The 19,249-nt window shown below is 41.7% G+C and overlaps 1 protein-coding gene across 3 annotated transcripts in view; it reads right to left on the bottom strand.

The window, feature by feature from the left end:
• ZDHHC3 (zinc finger DHHC-type palmitoyltransferase 3) overlaps positions 1–19,249 on the bottom strand; it is a 34,599-nt gene that overhangs the window by 12,041 nt on the left and 3,309 nt on the right. For all 3 annotated transcript variants that reach the window (XM_059818584.1, XM_059818587.1, XM_059818585.1), the window contains exons 2-4: positions 8,963–9,292; positions 6,191–6,315; positions 566–662 (exon numbers count right to left, since the gene is read on the bottom strand). In XM_059818584.1, the coding sequence (XP_059674567.1) occupies positions 566–662; positions 6,191–6,315; positions 8,963–9,268 (528 nt within the window). In that variant the 5' untranslated portion in view covers positions 9,269–9,292. The remainder of the gene's footprint in view (positions 1–565; positions 663–6,190; positions 6,316–8,962; positions 9,293–19,249) is intronic.

The raw sequence follows: 19,249 nt of genomic DNA, 5'->3' as shown, positions 1-19,249 counted from the left end.
TATTCAAGTTTGCACTCCTGTTTTCTTACTCATGATGCCACATATATAGTACAAAAAGTCAAACACCTCCTTGGTTTTCAGGTACGAAAATAAACCACTTGCAAGTAAAAGGTGGCTAATTCTTGCCAAAGGGGATGCAGACTTCCCACTCCTTGCTTAAGATGTGGCAACAGCTCTTATTATATGATCCCACACAGGTACTCCTGCAACTACAATATTTAGGGAGCCTACATATGGCCTGGGAACCTACCAGCCACAGTACAGTGTAAAAGGATGGCCCACACCTCAAAGAACTCAACGCTGCTACTCACACTATGAAATAGCGTGCTGAACAACCGTCATCACAAACTTCACAGAACCCTGCCAAATAATTCCCGTGATGCCTTCTCCCCCGTTACTGTGTTGTGTGTGTTCCCTAATCAGCAAAACAAAGTCTGCAACAGTTCCCTGTAAAGTTCTTCTGAAACAAAGGAAAAAAAAAAAGCCAGCCTTTGGAGCTGCTTCACACACAGCATTTCAGTACTGCGCATTGGACAACCTCAAACACCACTTGTAAAATACTTACTGTAAACAGTACAAAGTACTTCTGGTTATTCTCTCCTACACAGTTATTGACCCACGGGCAGTGATGGTCCATTTTCCGTATACACCTCTTGCAAACACTGAAAGAATACAAGTCTTTATTTATAGCACACAGAAATTAAAGAAAAGAATCAGAGGTGAAATTTGAACCTAAATAAATTTACTGGTCACCACATTTATATTTGTGGTTTGCTCACTTGACTGTGTCTGTTCAAAATGAACCATACAATACCAAATCACCATTGTAAAAAATTAACGCCAAGTAAGATACATTAGTATTGGTTTGAACAATACATTCAGGTAGATGGAAAAAAAATCTGTGATTTAGTTTAATTTTAACCTATTTGGTCTGTGAAAATGTCCACAGATAAAAACCAAACAAAAACCAGAAAGATATGAAAAGCAGTAATGAATAAAGATATTTTTCAGAGTTGCTAATAACAGGCTAAGGTTTATTTACTAACATGAGCTGGCAGCAGGAGCTTTCAAAAAAGAAAATTAAATAAAGCATTAGAGAAGATTCTTGACATCAAGGTAAGCCACATACTAGCATAAAAAAGCTGTGACAGTCAGTCAGGAAGACAGCACCACAATATACATTCAAGGTAAAATTAGATGTTAAAGCACTTCACAAAAACAGACTAAAAAAATCAAAATTCAAATTCTTGCCAGCATGCACGTTGCAGCTAGAAGTCAAATAATTAAAAGATTATTACTTTGTCTGAACATCATTCTCTTGCTTAGCCAGTAACTGCTTCCACTCACATAATAAAGGAAGTCTTTTTCTCGGCCGCTTTCTCATATGATAGGAGACGAAAGGCAGTCTCCTGATACCACATTGCACAAACAAGCACAGAAATCAAATATGAAAAAAACACAAAACCCCAAAACAAACAACAGACCCAGAAAGGAAACAGCCATTCCAGAACAATTCTGGCAGCACTGAAACAGAAAGGATTGAGGGCTCTGCTAATTTTATTTTTCTTCTTATAACAAAAAAATATTTTGACCTTAATATAAACAATAAAATTCAACACCCAAATGCTTAAGGGAAACTCAAACAAAAACATAAGCATGTTCTTATGAGCACATATGACTAAATAATAGAAAACCTCTCCGTCAGAACAGCCTTGCACTCACTCTGCACGGTGCGAGGGGGTAATCCCCAAGGATACATGCCATGCCTGAAAACAAATGAGTTGCTATGGCCCTGATCCTAAATGAAAGGTTGGTCAGGCAGACCCCAGGCTCTCAGCATGGGGCCACGGATACCCTATTACCTGCCAGCCCCAGGAGCAGCAGACAACAGGAAAAGCCTCATTTTGCTAGAATAAGCAGCTTGAAATTATTTTTGAGCTATGTGGGGACTAAAATCAGCTGGCACAGTAAAAATAATTTATCTGCCAGATAACGTCATACTTCATATGACAAGTATCAATTACTGTTTTTAAAAAAAAAAAAAAAAAGGCGGGGGGGCAGGTGGTGTAAAGCAGGAGGATGCCTCCCTGTGGTCTAATTTACTTTATGCAGTCACGCACACACTTCCCTTGGGCTCTCAACCTCTTCAATTGCTCCTAGGTCCTAGTCCCCCAGAGGGACAACCTGAAGCAGCCAAGTCACAGACAACCTCTGTGAAGGAGGTAGCAAAGGCTGAGAGGAGAAATTTTATTCCACACATACATACCAAAAGCAGTTCAATTCGTGCCCTGCTGGACCTGCTGTTTACAAACAGTGAGGGTCTGGTGGGAGAAGTGAAGGTCGGAGGCCGTCTTGGGCTTAGCGACCATGAAATGATAGAGTTTTCAATTTTTAGCCAAATAAGGAGGGGGGTCAGCAAAACTGCTACCATGGACTTCCAAAGGGCAGACTTTGGCCTGTTCAGGACACTGGTTGAGAGGGTCCCTTGGGAGACGGTCCTGAAGGACAAAGGGGCCCAGGAAGGCTGGACCTTCTTCAAGAAGGAAATCTTGAAGGCGCAGGAACAGGCAGTGCCCGTGTGCCGTAAGAAAAGCCAGCGGGGAAGACGACCGGCCTGGCTGAACAAGGAGCTTATGCTGAGGCTCGGGGCAAAAAAGAGAACTTACCACCTCTGGAAGAAGGGGCAGACAAGTGAAGAAGAATACAAGGACCTCGTTAGGTCATGCAGAGAGGGAAGTAGGAAGGCAAAAGCCCAGCTAGAGCTCAACCTGGCCACGGTCATGAGGGACAACAAAAAAAGCTTCTATAAATACATTAACAACAAAAAGAGAGCCGAGGAGGATGTCCATCCTCTACTGGATGCGGCGGGGAACATTGTCACCAAGGATGAGGAAAAGGCTGAGGTACTTAATGCCTTCTTTGCCTCAGTCTTTAACAGCCACACCAGGTATCCTCAGGGTATCCATCTCCCTGAGCTGGATGACAAGGATGGAGAGCAAAATAGGCTCCCCATGATCCCGGAAGAAGCAGTTAACGACCTGCTATGCCACCTGGACACTCATAAGTCTATGGGGCCTGATGGCATCCACCCAAGGGTGCTGAGGGAGCTGGTGGAGGCGCTTGCCAAGCCGCTCTCCATCATTTATCAACAGTCCTGGTCAACGGGGTAGGTCCCGGACGACTGGAGGCTTGCCAACGTGACACCCATCTACAAGCAGGGTCGGAAGGAGGATCCGGGGAACTACAGGCCTGTCAGCCTGACCTCGGTGCCGGGGAAGATTGTGGAGAGGCTCATCTTGAGGGCGCTCACGGGACACGTGCAGGATAACCAAGGGATCAGGCCCAGCCAGCACGGGTTCATGAAAGGCAGGTCCTGCTTGACCAACCTGATCTCCTTCTATGACCAGGTGACCCGCCTAGTGGGTGAGGGGAAGGCTGTGGATGTTGTCTGCCTGGACTTCAGCAAAGCCTTTGACACTGTTCCCCACAGTATTCTCCTGGAGAAGCTGGCGGCCCATGGTTTAGACAGGTATACTCTTCACTGGGTAAAAAATTGGCTGGATGGCCGAGCCCAGAGAGTTGTGGTGAATGGGGTGAAATCCAGCTGGCGTCCGGTCACAAGCGGAGTCCCCCAGGGCTCAGTTTTGGGACCGGTCTTGTTTCATGTCTTTACTGATGATCTGGATGAGGGGATAGAGTGCACCCTCAGCAAGTTTGCAGACGACACCAAGTTGGGAGGGAGTGTTGATCTGCTTGAGGGTAGGAAGGCTCTGCAGAGGGATCTGGACAGGCTGGATCGATGGGCTGAGGCCAACCGGATGAAGTTCAATAAGGCCAAGTGCCGGGTTCTACACTTTGGCCACAACAACCCCAGGCAACGCTACAGGCTTGGGGACGAGTGGCTGGAAAGCTCCCCCGCAGAAAAGGACCTGGGGGTGTTGATTGACAGCCGGCTGAATATGAGCCAGCAGTGTGCCCAGGTGGCCAAGAAGGCCAATGGCATCCTGGCCTGTATCAGAAACAGTGTGGCCAGCAGGAGTAGGGAGGTGATCGTGCCTCTGTACTTGGCTCTGGTGAGGTCGCACCTCGAATACTGTGTTCAGTTTTGGGTCCCTCACTACAAGAAGGACATTGAGGTGCTGGAGCGTGTCCAGAGAAGGGTGATGAAGCTGGTGAGGGGTCTGGAACACAAGTCTTATGAGGAGCAGCTGAGGGAGCTGGGGTTGTTTAGCCTGGAGAAGAGGAGGCTGAGGGGAGACCTCATCGCTCTCTACAACTACCTGAAAGGAGGTTGCAGAGAGGTGGGTGTTGGTCTCTTCTCCCAAGTGACTAGTGACAGGACTAGAGGAAATGGCCTCAAGTTGCGCCAAGGGAGGTTCAGGCTGGATATTAGGAAAAAGTTCTTTACTGAGAGAGTAGTGAAACATTGGAATAGGCTGCCCAGGGAGGTGGTAGAGTCACCCTCCCTGGAGGTATTCAAGGAGCGTGTGGATGTGGCATTGTGGGATGTAGCTTGATGGGCATGGTGCTGTGTGGTGTTGGGTGGGTTGGTTTTTGGTGTGTTGTGGTGTGTTTTTTGGTGTTTGTTTTGTTTTTTTTTTTTTTCTCAGGTTGGACTTGATGATCTTACAGGTCTTTTCCAACCTTAGTGATTCTGTGATTCTGTGAGACGCAGAACGTAAAACTAGCTGGTGGAATAGGAAACTCAGAAACTAAGACTGAAAACTATAGGCAGCAGAGATCGCCCATACTCAGGCACGCTCCCCCCCGCTCAACCACCCAGCTTCCAAATGCTGGAAGGAGTAGGTTGCTGGGCATGGGGGACTCACAAAATAGCATATCAATCAAAAAGCACTCCGGTCCCTCAGGTATATATCTAGCAGTACCTCCTGCTGATGCATATGCACAACCCCAATGTATGTAAGTCCAATAAATCCCCCTACCCCACAAAAAAATGTTTGACTGAAGATTCTCAACAGCATCAGTGCTCAGTGGATCAGTTTCTCAAATCTTAATGTCTATAAGTTATCTTAAAGCATAGAAATAAGGACCACTGAGATGAAGCTTTGTGTTTCACCAGAGAGTATTTTTCATTTACCTACGCTGTGAGTCATCACCAAGACAGCATTTTAGATACGAAGTTTCATTCATAATTGAAGAAGTGTCAGAGGGGATTTTACAGTAGCATTAATAAGTGATAGGCACGATCACATTGCTCCTGCTGAATAACCAACTCCTGATTTTGATTAAAATAAAAAAAACCCCCAACAACAAAAAAAAGAAAAATGTTTGCAAACTAAAGGTCTGAAAATAAATATGAAAAAAGCAAACAGCAGAACAAGTTTGTTCAGCTCGGTACCACGTATTCCCCTCCCCACAAGAGCCCTGCGTGAATCAGCAATAACTATGATATGAGTTCTCTCAGTATGTATGGGGTTTTGAGTAGGTAAGGAAGGGACACCAGTGCAAACTCATTAACCACTTACTAGAAAGCAGGTTCACTTGTTTTAAAAGCAGAAGACAATTTTAGGAAGTAGTTATTTTTTTGCTCATGGCCTTTAGTACTAAAAAACTCACTACTAGTTACTTTCCTCAGGGAAGTTTATCCCACCAGAAAGGATATGACAGATCAGTAGGCACACTGATCTATCACAAAGCCCAAAACAAAGTCACAATACTCAAAGAAAATGAGGAAATCGGGACTCTTAAAAAAAAAATATACAGTTACCTGCACTTTAACTTAAATATCACTTCTAAACAGAATCTACAGTTAGACAAATGGGTTTGTGAGTAAAAACAAAAATAGAAAGGATGCTGACCTTTTGAGAGACATTACATTTCTTGGATTTATATGCATTCTGGTATATAATGTCTCTTTTTAAGTCACGATTACATGAAAATTTATATGGAATGTCAATTACAGGTCTGGTGTTAAGGCAGCATTCATTTGAAGTGTTTTTCTCTTTGCAAGAAGTGGCCCCAGCCTGCTATAGATGCAAATTTGTCAGAAAAGGCCTACAATATTTTCAGAGAAGCTTGAATGTGTCTTGCACTATTGGCAATAGAATTTGGATGCCAATCTCTCAGCTTAACCACTCAAGTCTCAGATTCCAACAACAATTTGTATCAAGTCACACCAGATAATTCTTGAGGCCTTGATAAAAGAGCAATCCTCAGAAAAAAACTTTACCTGCAGTGATGTGCTCTGTCAGGTTTGATGCTACAACATTTTGGGCACTTGTAAACCACCTGTCCTGGCTTTAGCTGTAAACTCTCGATGAACTCCTTTGTGGCATTACCTTTGGGTACAGCACCCTGCAGAAAAAACACAATCCACAAGATTAACCTGTGGACATTACAAGTGCTAAGAACAATAGGATGACTTAAAACTATGGGAGGGGAGGGAAGGGAAAAGAAAGAAATAAAAACTTCCCTAAGATCAACAGAGTTTCAGGAAGAGCAAGAAGATTCAGAAAAAAAAAGTTAAAATGAGGTCATAATATACGGAACATCATTTTGGTGGATTTTGTTTTTTTAAACATCAGTAAATCCTCACTTAAGCAATTAGTCTTTTGTAATCCTATAGTAACCTTAAATATTTAAGAATCCTGATCCCTCTCTTCACATCTGTCAACAAATCTATCATGCCAGTGTTTCATATCACAACCTGGAAACAACAGATGTTTTACTCCAGTAGAAGCAGCTACTTTTGAAGTATCACTGTGTACATTAAGAGCTGCTGGTAAACACCTCAGGTATTTATAGCTATGCTTCCATTGTGTATTTGTTACTTAAATTAGGGTTTAACATTCAAACAGTGAACACCAGGAATCCTCCCACCTCAGTAAGACTAGGCAAAACATTCTTAGCTGTACAATTTCCACTTTAAAATAAGTGTCTTTAAACAGGTAACATTGTTGCTGCAGGATCCTCAGTTCAAGAGTTTCCAGCCTTTCTAGGGCTAAAAAAAAAAAAAAAAAAAGGTCCTGAAATGTGCTGTATGAAATCGATTCTGGTACACGGGCACAAATGTACCTCTGTGGATGTAAGGCTTTGGCTTTTATACTGAAATAAAAACAGGGATGTAATATTTTAACAGATTTCTGATGGAACAGTCTCTTTTTAACACATCTCTACAACCTCCCAACAGCAATAAACAAAACAATACACATCAATGAGAGAACTGAACGTTAAATAAGGCTTTCTTGAGCAGTCTTAGGGGTTTTCCACAGAAACCTCCCACTAGGCCTGAACAATTTAAAAATTACCAAGACCAATTTCCACAAAATGCTACAACTCATGTTCTCGCTCTTTAGTATGCAGCAAAGCTCAAAATCTTAGGAATGTTTTTTAGCAAGCACCCACCGGAAGCACTTCCTAAAAAGCATGACACATGCTATCAATTGTGAAGAATTCAAGTGTTCATTTATTTATAATAAGAATTCTACTTTGTTTGCCTCAGCAGTGCTTTCTGTTTCATTCTAATCCTAGACATGCCCCTGGTTCTCCATGTCCCAGCAGCTTCCTTCATCCCCGACTCACACTGTTTGCCAGATGTTGCTGCATCCCCTCACTTTGTCTTCCCTCCTGCCTTTTGTTTAGCTGATTTCCTCATAAAAAAAGAAAACGAAATCCCACTGGCTCTTGCCATCCACACACAAAAATCCCACCACACACTAGGAATTAACATCTCTTTTCCCAATTACTCTGTATAGAGATTGTATCTGCTTCTCCAACACTGCTCGCCCAGCCTGCTTCAGAATACAGCTTTTGTTTCAGAAGGGTTCCTGCTAACTCTGCAAAATAATTCCAGCGACCTGAAGGTCCCTAGGCATTAAAGCCACACAACATACAATAATTACAACAACAAGAACCCCTAGGATATAAAATACATAACAAATTACTGCAACCTTATATTCCTGAGTCCAATGACCAGAAGTTTCAGAACCTCAACTACTGCTTACAGTTCTGCCCAGCAGCAGTAGCGTGCAATACATCAGTCTTCACCATAAACTGTGAAATTACCCCAAATCAAGCCATTTCTGCAGTGCTGTGGCTTCTGGGAGAGCTGGAAACTAAGAAACAAAGATTACACTGAAATTTTAATGGCACCTAACAGGATTTCAAGTAGGAAATGACATTTGGAAGGAATACTTAAGAGTATCAGAGACATACCACCTTTCCCAACACGAACAAGAACACTCAGGAGGAAGGGGCCAAGAGGAGTCTAAGCTTGTTTTTCCTTCCGCTGCCTAGTGGAGATAGGGTTTTGAACTGAAACTGTCCAGAGGTTATTAAGCAAAATAAACCATCACAGGCCACTCAGAATAAGCATCATGGTACTAAACTGTATCTTCTCACTAGCTGAAAGACAAGAAAGCAGCAGACCAGATCTCTCATAAAGCAATGTCCTACGGAGATGTACAAGGTGGTCTTACAACTCTGATGCTTCCTGCATGCCTAAGAACTGTCAGCTCTTAGCATGTTCCCATAGTATTTATTCCAGCATGGTTCAATTAACTCAACTAAATCACTAGTATGAGAGCTGGTAACATGGCTTTTCAAAATAACACACGTTCTACTCCATTCTGCTGAAGCAATACTTGCCAAGGCAGACAACCAAAACCAGCTTTTCCAGCTTTCCTGTTTGTCAAGACACAACAAGCCACAAACATGAGATCTGCCACTGGGGAGAAAACAGCGTCAGAGAGAAACACTCTCCTTCCCAGTGCAAAAAGAGAAGCTGCTCACACAATGGGAATCTAAAGCTGGGTCCTTGACTTTGCATCTGACTTGAGGGGGATGAGAAATTAGCATACCACATCAGCAGCCTCACTCAGCCAGCTGACACACAAAAGTTATTTAAATCTGCCACTCACTCGGCAACTGAGTTACCCAACATCTAGCAGACAAGAAAAACACTGCCTGTTTCTTTCCAAGACATACAGAGAGATATACTTACTGGATCTGTCAGCATAGCACGAAAATGTGAAGCCAAAGCGAGGAAAGCCAAGGTGTTGAACAGTGTGCCATTGATGACACTATAAACATAATCTCTTGATGGAACTAGCATGACAAGAAGGACTACAAAGTCGGCATAGAACACCAGCATCCAGGTAACGACAGCACATGCAATACCACAGCCATCTCGAATAAACCACATTGTTCCCAGGGAAGCGCGGCTAGGAGGTGGAACACACTTTTCTGGCTGGAGGTATTCAGGTTTCCTTTCAATATCTCTGAAGCGGTGGACTGGAGTAATCATCATAGGCTATTATGTCCATACTTGCATCTGAAAGAGAGTCAGAAACAGTGTTGACTGCTTTGCAATACGTGTAGATGTCCGTTCGCATAATGGCATGGGGTCACGTGGGAAATTCCAAATTGCAGAAAATGAGTTGAAAAAGTAAAAAAGGTAAATAAATCAAACAATAATGGATTTGGAAACCAGACTCATGTGCTTATCAGAACACTTTTTACTCAGAAGACTCTCCAAGTGCTTTTAAGACTTGCTTAATTACACATTAAATCCACCAGTGTGCCACCTCCACTCCCCCCAGAGGAAGGGCAACAAGTGTTTTAACGAAGACGAGAACAGTGATCAGGTAGGTGCCAACAGGAGCTGCCACAGCAGGAACTGAAGCAAGAACTGGACACTGTCATGCAAGGAAAAAAGTAAAGACCTGGCACAGCTGGCAGGGTCCATTTTTGCTCCATCAGACCTGGGGAAGGGAAGGGTCTCTCCTACAGATATTGGGAAGCTTAGCAAGTAGAAGAGGTTTCCCTTCTGCTTATGCATTGACTCACAGCTTTGGGGTAAAACTGCAAAAACAAACCACTGCAAAGTTACAGTGGCAGGAACTGCTGATGAAGCAGACCAGGCAAAGATCTTGACAGGAATTTCTAGTCTTGCCTGGAGGATGCTCTTCCCAAACAATAGCTGTCTCCACTCTCAACTCCTCCTTCGGCTTTACGTCCCTCTTAAGTCTTCTACTTTGCCATGCTTCTCCCATCACCTTTGCTCCATCCCTTGATGGCATTCATTTTACCTCCCCTTTAGCATTCCTGGCCAAGTCCACTCCACTGCAATAAGGGCACTAACATGACATTTGCTGCCACTGCCCTGTTTTCTCCGTCTCTGCAGGTACCTTGCCTATCCAGAAGGTAAGGTCCATCTTGGAACCAGTAACTGTGCTACTCCAAGTATGCACAGTGCTTACTGTAGTCTCAGTGTAACTCTCACCAAACGCAGGCATGTGAGAAAACAAAAAAGGCGCTCATAAGACTTTGGCAGGGGATCAATCAATCCGCACTGTGAACGTGTACCACTCAATGTTAGAGCACACCTGGAATGCTACGCTTTGAAAGCAGCTCTTTATAAACCCAGCAACTTCTTCCAAAGATACTTAACAGTCTTTGCACAATGCTGTAAACACTCAAAAACACTACCACCTCTACAAAAAGACACACCTTCTACAAAAATGGATACAATTTTACTACCAAATACACTGAATTGCATGTACCTAAACACAAGGGTTCAACCTCCTCCTATTTCAACACGTAAGGATTATTCTCACTGCTTTGCAAAAAATAGAGTGCATTTTCCCATTTTAATTCAGAGAAAGGGAGACAATGTTCACCATTAATTATGTTTTCTGCCAAAAAAGTTCATACTGAAGCTATTTTTGAGTTTTAACAATTAAAAAAGTGACACTGTTGCCTAGACAAAACGGATAAATTTTATAGAAAAGATAGCAAGAGGATCATTAAAATACCTAGGACATTAAACTCCTCTTAAAACTTTCATGGCTTATCAAGTACAAGCTCTAGTTTGCATAACACCGACCTAAATGGAGACACTATTGCCCCTACCTAGACAGGAAAGGAGATGGTCGTTTGCTTTCCAGTTGTTATTTCAAGAGGACCAAACTCATAAAGGACAATTAGTCTTTCACAGCCAAAGATTAAGGTTATTAATGAGCAGAATGATTAATTACATCGAAGCACAGAAGTGATGAACTTGTGCATGTTAGTGCAAGTGACATGGCAGAGGGATGACTGGAACTGCTACTGCCACAGTGAGAGGCAAAAGACAGGAGTGCAAAGTTTCTAGGTGCACAGAAGTGGATGAACCAGACCATTTACAATATTTCTTTTCTAACATAACTTGTATAAATAAACTAGAAGAATTAGGTATTTTCTTGTATTTCTCCTTTGAGCATTTAGTATGCTGCCAGGTGAGAGAGTTTAAGATGTTCTATGAGTCTGAAGAAGGTCGCATGGATTAATGTTAAAGCATATCAGTCTTAAATTTATACATACAACACACAGAACAGAAAATCAAGATAAAAATGTACACCTGTGGATCTAATTTACTTTGGCAAGAAAAAAAAAAAAAAACAAAAAACCCTCTCATCCTCATTCACAAAATTCACATACCACACTATAATTACTTTGTATTTTAACCACAGCTATAATCTAGCCTCATGACTCCTGATACTTAGGGAGACAAGCTATGTAATTTTCAGAAACAGTGATTACCCAAACAATCTGGTGTTCTAAATTCAAATAAATCTATACCTACTAGTAAATCCATACCGCTTCCCCAGTTTTTCACAATTTCCGTAAGGAAGCTTATGTATTCATACATTCACGCAAACTTAACAGGTATTTTAAAGACTCAATCCCTCCCCTCCCCCCAGGAAACAGGTTAACCTTCACTGCATTTTTTAATAATCTTATTAAAATTGTTATGCTGGTTTGCCAGCTCAAAATAAAGCTGACATAATTAAAGACTCATGCCTGACAACAATGTTTAGTTGACAGTAACATCATATCGCATTAAAAAATAAGAACAAAACAGTAATTTAGGTGTTAGATTTTCAAATGAAGTCTTAGACTTGACACATCAGGTGCAGTAACAAGCTGGGATAGTCCTGAACACAGACTTTCAGGATTTTTGCCTAGACTGTGAGCCTTCCCCCCCCCGCCCCCCCCCCCCCCCCGAGGTTTTGTTTCCCAAAGCAAAGGAATGAAATGGTCACAGGAAAAGCAAACTCGTGTTTAACAGAGGAATTAGTTTGACAAGTCACCTTAAGGTCAGTATTAGTAGAGACTGACTGAAAGCTAGACAAATACATAGTGATTAAAACTGTGGGTTTAGTCCTGACCAGCACACTTCAGCAGTCAAATAAAAATTCATCTCTCTTGCAAATGCAGGAAGCGGTTTCACTCCAAGAAGAGTTCTACAGCTCTCTCAGAATATTACTGAGCTAAACTGAAGAAAAAAAAAAAAGCTATTGCTGGAACTGTCTAAGGAGAAAGTGGAAGGAGCCTTGAGGCACCTCAGTCTGAAAGTCTGGGGACTCGTTTCTGCAGTGCAGTAAGGAAGCAGTTAAGAGGATACAGGTCAGGCCTCCAATTCTGACTTCTGGCTGGAGGACAAATTTGTTATTCAATGCTTGCTTTAGAGGCATCATCAGGCAACAAAATGAAAAATCAGTAATCAGAACGTAAACACCATTCATTATTTGAGAAATACATATGTGTTTTAGTGTATATTAACTTAGAGTCAAGTTACAGGAGCTTAGAGTCTCAGCTTCTCTTCTACAAGACCTGGTTTGTTTCTTTTTTAATTCCTTGTTCTTACATACACAAACATCTGTTTCTGTTTATGTTGTCCAACCTGGTATTTTCAGATAAACAATATCCCCCAAAAAGATTGTACAGGGGAGGAAGCAGTAACTTGCCCTAACTGGTCTGCCCTTGAATCATGCTGCATTTGAACTTAATTTATAACACACAGATGGAATATGTCAGTCCCTCCTACTCTGGCGCAAACAATACATAAACAATGAAGGCAAAGGGCTTAAGGACTTAATCATGGTGTCAGGCTACAAGAGAGGCCACCAGGTAAGGGTGAGACACAAAGACAACACACACATCAATTTAGCTTAACGGCATGTCAGAGCAAAGACCTTTTATCTGGAAGGCATTTGGCATTACAGGAATAATCAAAAAACTATGTAATATACACATTAGAAATGTAAATAAAACAAATTAAAATCCACTTCCTGCTACAATGAACACTTAAAATATGCTATTACACCCTGTATAAATGAAGTAACTGTCTTTTGACCTGCCATAAGCCATGTGAAAAATCTACTTTTTAATGGCTTGTGACCCCCAAAGAATGTGTTAAGAATGAACTAATGAATGATGTGGGCCTTCATCCAATGTGTACCTGAAAGCTACCTGAGGTTCTGATGTTACAAAACTTACACCAAGCTTAATGCCATCATTATCATCACCCAGCTGATCTTCATGTAATTACTCATGCTAATGAAGCCAAGCACATGGGTATGACTTGCAAAACTACAGTATTACTATGTACATTGCAACCACTTCCTCTGTTAGAAGTCTGTTAACAAACTTTGGGAAGAGGTTACATTTTGTCATATGAACCAAGTGAATTTCAAGTTCTGCCAATTACATGAAAACAATTCTGGGGGGGGAAAAAAGAAAAAAAAAAGAGACCAGGGCAGATCATGTGCATTTTTTGAGGTTTTCAGTTTGGGTTTTTATATACTTTAAAGACATGCTTCGGAACAGCTTTTATGACACACACAGAACCAGAGTTCATTGACAGTATTTTGAGAGCTGACAAACAACACTAAAGTTAACTTTTTATCATCATCAAAAGGAAGCAAACATACATAACCAGTCATGTTATATTCATGACAGCTAAACTAGGCAATCTAGATCCACAGGACAGAATGTCCATGTCCCTTTAAATAAAACCAACAAACCCCAGATAGATAGATAGACAGATAGAAACTGCAAGAGTTCATTTTGAAGTTTATTTCATTTTTTCTGTACGTAAAACTGCACTGATTAAAACACTGCATATTTAATCTTCCTTTGCAACAGAAATGAGAGAAAGTGTGTTTTCTAACTAAGAGGATATTTACCTATGCTTCTCCCGCCACACTTTCATACAGCCCAAATCTAACAACAAGCCTGTCAAAACTTGTCAAAGCAAGTTCTAGCAGGGATAATAAGGAAATAATCAGTATTCGTATATTTTTTCCTAATGGCTTCTGCAAGGCCTAAAAAACTTTATCTGATCAGCAGGAGTTGAACAAAACAGCCCAGCTATGCTGAGAATTTTTGGCAGTCTCCTGCAGATTCATCCCGATATCCACCAGCATAGCAATTTCCAACCCCTGGTTTACAAAACCTTGGAGGGTCAATGGGACATTTCTAACAGGTCTGTGAAAGGCAGCTAAAAAAGGCAAGCCTATTATTAGCAGACTTAAATTTGTTATAGAGAGCTGTACTTCCATTGGAGTATTTTCAGGACTCCACACATGGTTAAAAAAACTAAATGAACAAAAAAGTCCAAACAAAACAAACTCAACCTCAAACAGGTCAAAAACTACTCCTCTTGAGTGAAATTGGCAAAAGCAATAGGGCAGGATGAGGCACGGGCTTAACACTGCACTGACGGGACACCCGATGACTCAGATCAAAATGTCACAGGGCAAAGTCAGTACTGCTAGCCCTACTCCAGCCACCCCAGGAGCAGGGTGACGGGATTACGCCTAGGGCAGATAATTTTTCATTTTTCTTCTGGAAATTCAGGCCACATTAAGGAGTACAGTTTCGGCCTTAGTACTACATTACCAGGTATGCGTTTGCTTTTAGCAAGAGGCTCACAAACGTTTCAGAACCCCCTGAAGCCTTCGGCTACTGAAGTCATGCAATTTCAACAGTGTTGGTTCCCATACTGAAGAAAAATAGCATAAAGAAATCAGAATGTGAATTGTATTAAATCCATTAAAAATAATCTTAAAAAATTACAAAGCTGAAACCAAACATGTTTCCTGAGGCTAAATACACAGGCTTGGACTACCTGCCTTGGAAAGGGGGAAAGAGGGCACACAAAACCAGACGGTAACCCAGTTATAATATTTTTCTATACATGAAGGGAGTAAGTGGCTATATTACAATGTTGCTTTATAGTCACAGTTTACAAAACTGTTTACATCATTATCTATTTTCACAGAATCATAATTTATTATTTTTTATTTTTAATTGATTCATTATTTTGAAGAGGCCGTGTATGAGCAAGACCTTAGTAAAAATGTATCACACTAAAATCACACTTTTATTATTTTTATTGGAAGCATCTTATTAGAGGGGAAGATTTACCTGAAGTCGTGCATTTCTAAGGAATACATCTGAACAAGTGTATGAATACGTAGAGGGAATTTCTCCCTTAGGAAAGCAGGGGGAGGTGGAAATTACCTCAAAGACATCTGTCAGATCTAGAAACTCCATCCTGAGGGCCTGGATCGGGCTGAGACTGACAGGCTCAAAAAAGAGGCAGCCACATAAGGCACAAACCCCACAGTTCTCTCATTTACATCAGCACAAACAAGAAGCAACTTCAACAGTGCCAGAGGAATTCCATTAGTAGAACTGTAAGGAAAATAAGGCCATGTTTTCTCAATTAAAAACATGGGTTTTTCCTATCCTAATGTTTGTGGTACGCAATCTCTCAGGACAGATGGTAACAGCTTCCTGGTTAATGTCTATATAATTTCTGTTTAACTAATGGATATGTATTGTATAAATAAATTATAATGCAATAAAGACTGTCCTAAGAGTTTGAGCTATCTGGCAAGTGATTGCACCCTCACCTACAAGGCTTGTCAGCTGCTAGCTTGAGCAAAGGAGAGGAGGCAAAGGAGAGGAGACAAAGGCAATGTAATTACTGTCCAAGGTACATAATCACTGGACCACCATGGATGAGTGACAAAAAAGAGAAAAGAGTTGCAGCTTTAAAGTTTTATCATAACAAGAAGCTGGCAGAACCATCCTAGTCTAAAAAAATATTCTGAATATTATCTTTCAAGACAGAAAGAGCACCTTAACTATCAGACAGAGCTTTTCACTCAGGTGGTCTAAACCAGGATTTGGTTCTCACCTGTTTCTGCTACAGCCCTCCCTTCACAAGCATGAACAAGTCACTCTGTCTCTCTGTATTTTATTCCCCCACTTGTAGTCTACAGTTCTTCCCTACCATATAGGGGTAGGGAAGATACAGGTATGAAGGCTGTGAGTCATTTAGATTTTCAATCTAAATACTACACCTAAGCAGGTATCTAAGCCAAATATAGAAGAGACAGGACACAAATTAAAATAGCGCATTAATAAAACAGGGACCAAAAAAATTATCACCTCTACCCTCAGAAGGCCTGAAGTGAAAATGATGATTGTCATGATCCACCTCTGTGATGTTAAGAGCTAGCCTAGAAGAACCCTATGCTGCTACTTCAGAGAACTGCAAAAACCTGCAGGTTCAAAGTTGCTGTATGTTAAAGCTTTTGAAATGTAGTAAAGGACTTCGGAGCTGGCAAACTAAGTATTTCTTGTTTTGCTCACTGTTGCATGAGCAAGCACAAGTGATCCCTGTCTCCTTAGAAAATAGAGTTTCTGTGTGTAAACATTAATTTTGTTATTCTTTGAAATACTGAGAGTTGGAGACAACGTGACTAACTGCAATACGTAGTATATTACTTGTCTATTCTATGCTATATTGGACATCAGTGATTCAAGTACTCATTGCAAAGAACAAAGACATATATCAAATTACTACCTCCCTTTATCGCCTGCTATAGCCCTCTGATCTCTGTATCTATGGTATGGTACTACTGCCTTCTCACTAGGACTGTAAATGTTTCATTGTCTCTTTTTTTTTTTTTAAAATAGCATAATACTTCACACTACCTTTATTCACTCTTACTGTTTCAACTTGAGTCCATTTGTTTTAACCTCTGCATGCTGCACCACGTTTAAGATTGGTCAACCCTGTCAGTTCTGCATTACTGCAAAACTCACAGCTGAACTTCACAAACACACCCTCCACCACTGGACTAGCAGCAAAAACATCAACAGGGCCTTACACTTCCTCCCATTCAGCATTCCTCTCTTGTCCAAGGGTATTAACATGGAATTTTCTGTGTCCTTGTTTTACTTGCTATTACAGCTCCTGGAACAGCAATTCCCAACATTTTTCTAGCTGAACCCTGCTGCCATAGCCTTCCTTCTCATTTCCTTACTTTCCCACCCCCATCCTCTGCTTTTTTTTTTTTTTCTTCTCCTTGCACTCCTACTCCTTCTCCTGTAACAGCACCAGTTCTGTATGGTCACCTTGTTACCTGGTGGGGTGAAGAGATACGGGGCTATAAACCTAGATATATCTCTCTCCAGTCTCCAGAAGCACTCTCAAGCACTCCCCACCCTGGGGGCACAGCCAGAAGCAGGTGAAAGGACTTAACCTGCCAGTGCTCCTGCGGAGCAAAAGCTAGTACCTAGTTGCAGCTTGTAGCTCACTAGCTGGGAACTACTGCTGTATGAGGAGGCCTTTGGCACCCACAGCCTGTGGAGGCAAGCTGGCTCACTCTTTTGGACTTCCTCTCAAAAGGACGATGTGTAAAGTGTTACTGGCAGACTTGCTGCACTGCAGTTCCACTCAAGTTACAGGCTATCTTTTTTTCTTATTGTCTGCACAACCCAGGAAATACACAACTCTAATTAGGAAAGCTTTAACTTCTCATTTTCTCTAACGGAACCTTAAGTTACAGATTAGTTACATACACAAGTCAAATAACAATGTTCCAGGTACTATCGTTCACATCTCGTTTGCCTCAACCAGCTAAGCACAGGACAGGGAAAATAAAAACTGACAACAAGCTTTTCTATCTTGTCATATTTTACATTACCTGCTGACTTCTCTCAGGAAGGCAGAAAAAATGTATTCCACAAGATCTCCCTAAGAAAAAAGTCATGTCTATACCGCAGAGGGACCAGAGAAAACCATAAGCTCAGTCAATTAACATCTGCAGAGACTGGCTGAGCTACAGCCAAGCCATTTTCAGACTGACACCAGTGTGGGTGCCCATTACCTACCCTGTAGTCTCCTCTACAGGAGAGATATCCCATTATAGATGTATGGGAAATGTCTGCACGAAGAAGCTTCCCTGAAATAAAGCAACACATGGGTTTAAACTACATTGACTACGTGAAACTGCTAGCTCCTATTCTGTCGGAGATGCACAGCAACCCACCCATCAAGAAAAGTAAATTCATATTAGATAAGAAAAACAGATTCACCAACGCTGAGTTAACATTGCCCAGGCTACATGCATACTGTCAGACCGTCAGTTGTTCCCCTTTGCTGACACAAAGAGACCACCCAGAAAAGACACATAACTACTTAGGCACAGTAGACCAGCATCTGCTGAGCAATTAAGCATTCATCTTCTTGCAACCTGCTCCCAATCGCTGCATTAAATTACATTTTGACATTTTTGTCTACTACCAAACAAGCAATTTCAAATAGAAATACACACCCTGTAAGTACAATACTCAACATGAAAACTAAAAAGGAAGTAGAAACATATGTAAGAATACTCAGGAGGTGTTAAGCGTTGCAACAAATATTTTAGCTTTTAGGCAGACCTTACAATTTGCCCTTTTGTTAACCTATAACCACACAGAGCTTCTGGTCGCACCTTCTAAATCTCAGTGAGCATTCAGTCAGACACAACTTACTACCACAAGCAGCTCCAACTGGTATGACAAATAGTGCTGTCTCACTGACGCAATAGTAAGAGCTACACTGACAAGAGTCGTAGTGTGCGAAGGACCGGATCTTTATTGCACATGGGGCTGCATTTTCAAAGACATATGAATTAACGTGTGGCGTCCCTTATAATGACTCTTATCACTGAAACGCCTATGACACTATACAAAAGACTTATTTGTGGCTTCCACTAAGCGAAGAAAAACACAGTACCCGCTAAAGCCTTGCTATCTACACCACCAGGCATTGGAGGCAGTCACGCACTGCACCCCGCCAGCCCCTTCTCTGTGATTCCACCGTATCAGAAGAACCATCCGAATTTGGGCTCCTTTCCTGCATATCTGACATTGCGTACCTTTGCTGTGTCAGGAGTCTGGCGCACAATCTCCATCCTACATGCCGAAAAATATAGTTTATCTTTTCTGAATCAGGATAAAAGGACAGAAATCTAAATGAGCTGTGGTGTCCACCCAGCATCCCTCACTGGCATGCAGGCAGCAGGAGAGAGCATCAGAGGCCAGACCGCTGCCTGCTCCCCCCTGCCTATGTTTTCTTGAAGATTGTTTTCTAACAAGCCATCATGAGGGCTCGCTTTTT

This window comes from Gavia stellata, chromosome 6 (genome assembly GCF_030936135.1).
Source record: "Gavia stellata isolate bGavSte3 chromosome 6, bGavSte3.hap2, whole genome shotgun sequence".
In the NCBI taxonomy this organism is placed as follows: Eukaryota; Metazoa; Chordata; class Aves; order Gaviiformes; family Gaviidae; genus Gavia; species Gavia stellata.
The sequence above is the reverse complement of the archived record's forward strand: the minus strand, read 5'-3'. Positions and strand labels throughout refer to the sequence as shown.